Genomic DNA, 10,353 nt, shown 5'->3' with positions numbered 1-10,353 from the left:
TCCCATGTAACCTTCTTGCAAGTTTTATCAAACACAACTCCTGTTTTTACCTTCATTCTTCTTGCTTTTTGTCTTTGTTCAACCACTTCTCCATCATCATCAGTGCAGTCATCTGGATCAGTCTCAAAGCTAGCAGCTTCATCAGAAGGGTAATATGGTGATCTCCAGCCAACTTGCCTTCTAAACCATCTCTAGTACCACCTTCTGATTCATCAAAGCCCACCTCTGCCCCTTTTCTTCCTGTTCCAACTTAAACACGTGCGGAATGGAGGTCTTTCACCCCTCTTCCTTCTTTTCTTCTTTCCATCTCTCTTTTCCTCTCTAAAAGCTCTTAGCTCCTCATCTATATCACTCCCACTAACTTCTACTCCTTCTTCTTCAATAAATCCTTCTAGATATGATCCTAATTCATCTCTATCACACTCATCATTATCAATTCTAGTTCTGTTTTTGAAGAATCAGCAGTAGTAGGCAGTACAGTGGCAGGACTTGGATAATTAGGGGTTGTAGTAGGACTAGTTGGAATGGGGGAATGGATTGGAGGAGTAGTAGGTTGTTGAGGTGGAGTTGTATTTTCTTGGATGAGAGGAGAAGTGGGAGGATTAGTAGTTTGGACAGCCTCATCAAAAGCTGCATTTTCCACATGAGATGTTCCCTCACTACCCCCTTTTTCAAAAGATACTCCACTCCCCCCCTCCCCCCAACCACCACCACATGGGTTGCATATTCTAATAAGAGTGGGGCCAATTGAGGCTCTTCAACCATGTGGCATACAAATGCCTCCAAAATATTCCCATGCCCCAAACATGCTGCAATTCCCATTGTATCCCTATCGGATGTTATTCATATCAAGGGTAAGCTTTTAGGCAATCTAGCATAAAGTGAGCATCTCCCGGGGTCATAGCCTAAATCTCTCACAGAATTCATCAATTCAAAGTAGGAAAATTTATCTATGTCCACATCATAAATATCGCAACCTCTCCCCAACATATCTTTCTTTACCCTTTTAAAAGTCCACCATGGTAAAATCTCAAAGTAATTAGTTCAAAAGACATTTTACAACCTCGAAAATCGTTACCGTTCGATTTAAGAAGTAAAGTCACACACAACTACTTATTACAACATATTGGACATATTTAAGCATGAAACATAGTAGAATTGAAGAAAAAAAAAACATCTAAAAAAACCTAGTTCAAGTCGCAATAAACAGTACTAACATTATACCACTTTTATAAACACAATACTACTTTTTTTAAACGTATTCAAGCATTTACCATGACATTTACACGATAATCCATAAAAAACTAAACATGTAAAAAACCCTACGTAGTGGATTTACACAAAATAAAGTGAGAGAAACTTTACCTAGTCGTGAAATAGGTGTGATCTTCACGAAAATCACCAAAAACACCAGTGCAACCCTTAGATAAAACTTAAATCAAAAACCCTAATTTCGATTATAGGTGTAATAGAGATATTAACTCAACAAACACAAGAAAATCTGAAAAATATTGACCAGATCGTGTTGAATCTCGTCAGAAATTGAAGGATACGTAGGGTTTTTTTAACGAGTGGGTGAAAGATGAGTGTAGATTGGGTGTAATCGGGTGGGGTAAATGAAATGAAGGGGTGAAACGAATCGGGTTTGGATTTAATGAATGGGTCGACGTTAAATTAATTCATTTAATACGTAAAACTAATTCATTTAATACGTGGCAACACGGTAGGGCGAGTGACTACCACGTTTTTATTAAAACTTGGGTTTGGGTGTCCGGAGGGATAATTAATATCACTTTTTATATGTTAGGTGTGTAATAGGTCACCACTAAAGTTTAAGTGTGAAAATGACTTTTGGGGTATAGTTTAAGGGTCAATTTATGACTTTTGCCTATTTTTTTCCTAAACTTCAATCATATGTAAACATAACTTCAAACATAGCATGTCGAAGTTGTTCTAAAGTAAATAAACATGCAAAAATAAATTAAGAAGTTGTTACAAATTAAATAACGCTCCAAATAAAGTACGCGTTATATTTTTGAAGAAATTGCACGACCTGTCCTTCAAATGAGTTGGTCTATAATTTTGCCCTTTAAATGGGCTGATCTTTAATTTATGTCCTTTAGCAATCGAACTTACGCCCCTTGGGGGTTGAGGCATAAGTTCTTTAAGGGCAAAAGACATGCAGGCATAACTTGTGGATATTGTGATGCGTAAAGATTAACTTATGCCCAATGAAAATGTAGTTCATTATGAGGGACGGAAATCAAAGACCACACAAAATAAGGACACAAGTGCCAATGACCCGATATTTTTACGTAATAAGGAGAAATTGGGCCTATCAAAGCCATATCGTCACCCTTTAAGCCCATACCTGTATCTTGCAAAAATGTGCTGATCCCACCACCATATGTTTCATTCAGTGCCTTTTACTTCTTCGCTTTGTCTTTTGAGGATTCACTTTCCTACTTTTCTCATATCAAAACACTACAAGCTTTGCTTTTGTTTCCAGCTTTTTCATGTAGACATTGCTTGGATCAAGTAATTGTTATCCTTAGATTGGTTAGCTCTTAAGGAGAAAACAATAATTCCCTGATAAGATACAACTTTTACAAAAAGATTGAATAATATATTGCTTTACTTTATTCCCAAGTTTTATCAGTATACATAACCTATTCCTTAGAAACAAAAAAGTCCTGAGGATTAAACATAACCACTTATAACTGAGGAAGTATGACAAATGCACAAGAGAAAGACACAAAATTCAGCTCATTACTGGTTTTACTTTGTATTTTGTTCTTTTTGTGGGTGGGGAAGGCTTTAGGTAAGTTCTAAGGAAGCCCACCGGTCAATAAAGTCGGTGAAAATCATAAGAGATCAGAATTCAAATTTCAGTAGAGGACTAGACGTTAGGTAATTGTTTTCCATCCACCTAAGCTTTGATGGACGGAATCAACGATATGTGTGCTAGTAGCTAGGAGCTGGGTAACATTACTCAATAGAATAGTTCAGAGTTGCACAAGTTGAAATTGATCCGCCTGTATAAGTTATTTAATACTATCATATCATCCAAAAGATATATACAAGTAATTATTCATAAGAATGAAGATACATAATCTTGAAAATAAAAATAGAATAAATAATGATGACCTAATAGCTTAAAAGTCCTTTACACTAGCAAGGAATATTAGCGAAGACATCTATCCTAATTTTGGTTATTTAATTAATTATACTTTCAAAAGCACAAAGTGCGCTAATATTTTGGGACAAATGGATTTCTTTTGAGGGAACTTATATATATGACTGCTCGAACAAAAATATTTAGAGTCGCTATTCAATGTACGGATTGGGCTCCTCTCCATTTCTCTTCTCTCCATTTTTCCCAAGTTCTTACTTGGATTGGTGACACATGGTATGAGTTAAAACTAAAGGCTAAGATTTAATTAACTAAAGCAAGACCCTAACCATGGTTTAGATAATTAATAATTCAATATATTTACTTCCTTATCAGTTTAAAGAACTCCCAAATATTTTCATATATATTAGCTTCAAAATTTTTTGACAATATTCCACAATCATTGCAGCTAAATTATTTATTCTTGTCTGCTTTCTTTTTTCTTTTATCATTGAAAAATGGTAGTTTCATGTTAATCAATTCAAAAGAACTTTCTCTTATTCTATAAAAAATTGAAAAAAATCATTATCAATCTCTTATAAATTTGACTTCATATTCGAAAGTATGTTCTTGATTTTTGCTCTAAATATGCTCATTTTGTCATCACTCGCAATAAAAAGTCTTAATCAATATATAGGTTGTATATCGATGTTAAAAAAAAAAAAAAATCAAATGGTAGCTTTCTGCCACCAAAAGAAATAAGAGATGTTCTCAAAATTTATTAGCTTGAAATATCCAAGTTCAATGATAAAAAAAAAGAGTTGGCGAAAATAAATTGTAAATATAAAACGTTAAACTTTGGAGGGGTTAATTCCTGTGGGATAATTTGTTATTAGTAGAATATTAATTATTGTATCCTTAATTCAATTGGTGGGTTACCAAATATTTTGAGAGAAATATATGGAAATATTTATTACTTTAATTGTGGTTAAGACCCATGGGCTAGTTAATTTAATCTAGACCATTTATTTTAAAATAAAACACATGTCACCTATCCAAGTAAGAACTCTAAAATGGAGAGAAGAGAAATGGAGAGGAGCCAGATCCTTCAATGTACATATAGTATACATTTGCTAGTTATTGTTTTGAGGAGACGGTTATTTAAGTTAATTTCTTTTTCTTTTTAGTATATATTTTTGGCTTTGGAAGTGTAAGAATAATCTGGGTGATGCTCCATAAACTCTTGATGGTTATTAAAATTTATTTTTCCTTTTTCTGTTGGGATGGAAATCATGATATTTCAATTCATAATTTCTTTTCTTAAGCAAAGGCTATGACCAAGTAACAAAGGAGGTCTTAAAATAGCAAAATAACACAAAGAAAGTGCAATAACATTTTAAATTTCAAGGTCAAATTATCCTCTAGTAAATTTATTCTCAAATATATAATCTAAGTCAATGTTATCTCAGGGTCACATTGCTTAATCATTAAGCATTAGTCGGATTATCAATGACAAAAAGCTTGAGTTTTATTTAGCAAAGTGGACTACGACGTTGGTTTTAATAATTTCCAAAAGTTCTCCAGCTTTTTAGTTTATTAATATTTTTAGGAAACTTAGTTAGGAAGTTCCTCTCTAGAGTATGAAGTTCCAACATTTTTCTTCAAAATTAGAACAAAAATCCATCCATTAGAGTTGCCTGTCTGGAGTAGTTCAATTTTTAGGGTGAAAACACTCATAGTAACTTTAGAAGAAAAAAAAGATTAATATCCAAACACAATTTCTTTTTTCGTTTATCCAAAAATGTATTCCCAATGATTTCTATCATTGCCTCGTCATTTTTTCCTCAAATTAGAATGGATAACATCTATAAGAAGTATAAGCTAATTGAAAACACCAAGAAGTTTCAAAATTTCGAAAACTATTCAATAAAAATTCCAAAACGATCCTAACAAAAATTGTGGATTTGATGCGGACCATAAAAATAAGATATAAAGAAATTCAATCAAAAAGAGTATCAAACAACAAATTTTCATGATTTATGAATGACAACCCAAAGGAAAAAAAAAAAAAAAGAGGCAAATAATTGAAGTAGGTAAAAAGTCCATAAATCCATGAAAGCAACACTCTATCTTCCCATTAATCCATTCACTTCCTTACAAAAATCCCATTATCAAGTTCCCATCCACCAATCAAAAACCTCCACGTCATCCCCATATGACCCCACTTTGGTAAATCCACCATTTACCTCAATCCAACTGTTAAAATTCTCTTTAACCCCACCAATAACAAAGGTGATTTTTTCTGCACTGGATCCCAACACTACCCTCCCGCCCACATCACCCTATCCTATATACCTTTATCCTCATTCGTCTTTTTACAAACTAAGTATCACTGTCTCCAGCTCTAAACAATTATTCTACCACCACCAAACATTGTGGTCCATGACGAGTAATCATCCGTTCTTAACTAACCGCCTTCAGGCTCGAGCTTTGGTATCAAAATCACGCTATAGCGAAGAAATACTTAATCGAGGTTTGGTTCAGCCTCCCCTGCATTATTCAGCTATCCGAAAACAATGACTCGTGTCGAAACAAATCGTAGGGTGCCCATAAACTATCCAATGGACATGGCTTCTTTGAGTCCAATCTTAGCCATGGCTTCCCTTTTCCACTCCAATGTAACAAGCTCACTGGGCCTGGATGTAAATCCCTACACTGTCCTTCAAGATTATCACCACCTAGCCCATGTTGGTTCCATCTATGCTCCACTTGCTTCACATTTCCGGCGAATACTAGTAGAAATGGCGGCAATGAACCTAGTTCGTAGATTCTGTACCTATTGTTGAAGATATAATTAAGTAAATCAATAAAGAAATATGTGTCCTAATAACTTAAACCTTTTTTTGTTACATAATCCACACAATTTAACATGATATAATCACGATACAAAAATTTAGATTCGAATTTCACTGTCACTCATTTGACACAATATCGAAGATTCGAGCTTCATTGTCACTCATTTGACATAATTTCAACGCATATAGAAGTCCCAAATTTCAAGTTTCAAGGACACCCTTTAAAATGTTTAACGCAAAAACACAATATTTGGTTCAATTTGATCATAATTTGGAATTAAAGTTCAAAGGAGTATTTGGACAAGTTTTATTTGGAAAAAAAAAAAAATGAGGTGTTACGAGGAAAAACTATAATTTCACTTGAAAATTGAAATACTTCACTAATCAAATTTCAACTTCATTTTTGTTATTTCAAAAATATTGTTAGGGTGGATCGAACCTTTCCACAAAATTTGCATTTTCTAAGGATTTGACACAAATGCCGTAATATTTTTGAAAAATTCAAGCAATATAGGTCAAAAAAACAAACAAAACTAAAAACACAAAAAAAAAAAAAAAAAAAAAAAAAAAACTTTGATTGGTAAATAATACTTATACCCGAATATCTTCTAAATGAAGAAACGCGTTAAAGACATAATCATAATCCAAATTAAGGTATTTTCATATATACAAAAATTACCTCTTTTGAACTCTCATCCAATGCTCAAGTTTACGCGTATAGCCATCATTTCTCCATTTTTGCAAGTCAATAACCATAACCCCAGTATTAAAATAACACGGATTTCTATTCTCAAACACATTCGAAAATGTGGGGTGAACCCAAAACTTAGGTGTAAAATAATGAGTAAAATTAGCATGACAATATTCAGGTGCACCCAAAACACGTCCTTCAAGTTCAATATTCCACAACTTCGCCACGTCATCAACAACAATAAGATCAGAATCAAGGTAAATAATCCTATTTACCGTTACAGGCAGTAAATCCGCTAGGTAAATCCTGGCGTAATTTAATGGCTGATCAAGTGCACGTCGTATAGACGAGGAAATTAAGTGACGTACTAATGTAGGGTTAAAGTGAGATACGGTGAAATTAAGGTAAGGGAAAGTTGAGGTAATTGTTTTGTTGAGGTTGTTAGAGTGATGGTGCACAGCTAAGAAGTGGAAGAATGTGTTTTCAGGACACGTGGCGTGTTGGAGAACGGAAAGGACGGCTGCGATTGAGCCACGTAGGTAAGGGGAAGTGTAGTCTAAGGTCATTGCTATGTGGATTGGTGGTGTGTTTTTTGGGCAGTTTTGCCCGTTACGGAATGCTGGTGCTTCACGGAATTTTGCGGCGGCGGTAGCGGTGGCTGGAATGAGAAACAGGAGGAGGACGGTGGTGATGAGGTGGTTTTCCGGCGGCATTACGGCGGGGATTGGTGGTGGTGGTGGTGGTGGTGGGGATTTTGTGTGTGTGGGGAAATGAAAGAGGGAGAATGGAAGGCTAAAAAGGGGATTTTATTTTTTTTGCTTTGGGAAAAATGAAGGGAGAAGAATAAGTGTTTATGTAAAGTGACCGTTGAGCCCATTGTTATGTGTCTTAATTTGAGTAATTTCTTGATTTATGATTTTTCTATTTAGGGATAATTCGATTTTTTTTTTCTTTTTTTTCTTTTAAGGGAGTTAGAGCTGTGAAAGTTACTCCCTCCGACCCCAAATGAGAATCATTTTCGTAAAATTAATACTCCCTCTGTTTTAATTTATGTGAATCTATTTTTTTTTAATTCGTGCCAAAATGAAAGATCTCTTTCCTAATTTGGAAATAAATTCACTTTATGAAATGATTTACAGCCACATAAATACTCAAGATTTATTTTAAACCATAAGTTTCAAAAGTCTTTACTCTTTCTTAAATGTCGTGCCCAGTCAAATGGGTTCACATAAATTGAAACGGAGGGCGTAGTCGTTTTAGAAATTCAAGACAATAATTAGTAACCATTATTGTTTCCAACTATATCCTTATACTTAAAGAATTACTATTTTTTCTTACTAGTGCTCAATTTTAAAATGCTCCCTCCATTCTAATTTATATAATATAATTTGACTAGGCACGGAGTTTAAGAAAGAAAATAAGTCTTTTGAAACTTGTGGTCTAAAATAAGTTATATTATTTGTAGAGTTAATTCCTTTGATGATCACTCAAGTTTAGAGAATTTCCTATAAAAGTTACTTTTGTTTCATTTAGGATAATAAAGTTATCAAGTATCACTACTTTTCTCTAAAAGTACCTAAACACCTCAAAGTCTTCTTCTCTCCTAGTTGGTATGTCGCGTCATTAGAGCCCCATATTTTTTGAATAATAGACTTGTTTAACTTAATGGTGTCAATAGGCCCAACCGAACCTAAGACGTTATGGAACCGTTAAGGAACCGGCTTCAGGTTAAAAAACCGAAACCGCTTAACTGCTTCCCGGTTATTACGTTTTAAACTCCAAACCGGAACCGGTCCGTTTGGAGTGTTTAAAATATGTTTTTTTTTTATTTTTTGTATTATATATATATATTATAGTATTTATTTGTATATTGTAGGTATATTTACATATGTTATACAACTTTATAATTAAAGTTTAAATATTTATACGACTAACGTACTAACGTTAAAGGCACGAGAATAGTATTTTTCGTATACATATATATGTATAACTTATATATATTATATATATGTATAACTTAATATATATAGTATATATACTTATATACTACATATACTTATATATATGTATAACTTAATATATATATATATATATGTATAACTTAATATATATACTAAATATATGTATAACTTAATATATATACATATATACTATATATACTAAATATGTGGATAACTTAATATATATACTATATATATGTATATATATATACTATATACTATATATACTTATATATAGGTATAACTTAATATATATACTATATATACATATATACTATATATACTATATATACTTAATATATATACTAAATATATGTATAACTTAATATATATACTATATATATATTAAGTTATACATATATATGTATAACTTATATATACTTATATATATGTATAACTTAATATATATATATACTTATATACTATATATACTTATATATATGTATAACTTAATATATATACTATATATATGTATAACTTAATATATATACTAAATATATGTATAACTTAATATATATACATATATACTATATATATATATATACTTAATATATATACTAAATATGTGTATAACTATATATACTTAATATATATACTAAATATATGTATAACTTAATATATATACTATATATACTTACTTATATACTATATATACTTATATATAGTATATACTATATATACTTATATATGTTTAAGTATACTATATAACTTAATATACTTATAAGTATATTCTTAGTATATTTTAGGTATATTCCTAACTTAATAAAAGTAAAAATATGAACACAAGTAAATAGAAGTAAGCTCAATGAGCCATATTTTTATTCATTCTTGGATAACATTTATTTGCAAGTTGTATTGTTTTTAACTTGCAAATAATACATGAGTTGTACAAAAATAGTAGAATAATAAAATCACCAATTTTGAACCATTTCGTTAATTTCCCCACATCATATTCGGTCATGGAAATATCTTCAAAGTCTTCCATTTGGTCCGGTCCACTAGCTATCAAATCTTCAATTTCTTCCTCTTCGCCTTCCTCCGCTTCTCCGAGTTTTGGTTGCGTCGCTCCGATCTAATCCAATCTCGAATGCACACTAGTACTTGCAAGCTAAAGCCGGATAATGAATGTCTATGGTCTCCAATTTTGTCGTTTCCTTGGCTAAATGCGCTCTCCGAAGCCACGGTTGATACTTGAACCGTAAGGATATCTCGAGCCATTCTTGAAAGTACCTGATAGCTTGCCTTGTACTTCTTCCACCATGCTAAGACGTCCACCTCATCCAGCTTGGTTGATATCTACATTTGGGTGCATCAAATAAAAGTTATATTCATCAAAGTTTGCAAGAAGAAGAAGTTGGTCAGAATGTAAAACTTTTAAACCCGACAAGCCCTTTTTGCTACTTTGAGAAGTAGTAGGGCGTGGAGCAACAGTCGCACGTTCTTCCAAACTAGAATAATGAGTAAAAACTTTTCTAAACTCATCATCAATAGCGAGTTCGGCTTGACTAAAGATGGTTGAGTTCCCGCTTCAATTTCTAAAAATGTATAAATTTGACTAACCAAATTTTTAGTATAAGACTTTTTTAAACAAGGATTTAAAAGGGAACCCAATATAAATAAAGTTGGGATGGGAAAAAAATACTTCTTAAATTTGATTATCATTTCAAAAATAGCCACTTGATAATCGGGTTTATG

The 10,353-nt window shown here is 32.4% G+C and overlaps 1 protein-coding gene across 1 annotated transcript; it reads right to left on the bottom strand.

Moving 5' to 3' along the window:
• Positions 1-5,636: 5,636 nt before the first annotated feature.
• LOC132067713 (probable galacturonosyltransferase-like 3) lies at positions 5,637-7,637 on the bottom strand. The gene is made up of 2 exons (XM_059461016.1): positions 6,647-7,637; positions 5,637-5,948 (listed from the first exon to the last, which is right to left on the bottom strand). The coding sequence occupies exons 1-2, from the start codon at positions 7,369-7,371 to the stop codon at positions 5,672-5,674; spliced, it is 1,002 nt and encodes a 333-aa protein (XP_059316999.1). The 5' UTR covers positions 7,372-7,637; the 3' UTR covers positions 5,637-5,671.
• Positions 7,638-10,353: the final 2,716 nt, after the last annotated feature.

Source organism: Lycium ferocissimum, chromosome 8 (genome assembly GCF_029784015.1).
Source record: "Lycium ferocissimum isolate CSIRO_LF1 chromosome 8, AGI_CSIRO_Lferr_CH_V1, whole genome shotgun sequence".
NCBI classification, from domain to species: Eukaryota; Viridiplantae; Streptophyta; class Magnoliopsida; order Solanales; family Solanaceae; genus Lycium; species Lycium ferocissimum.
This window is presented reverse-complemented; position numbering and strand designations above follow the sequence as displayed.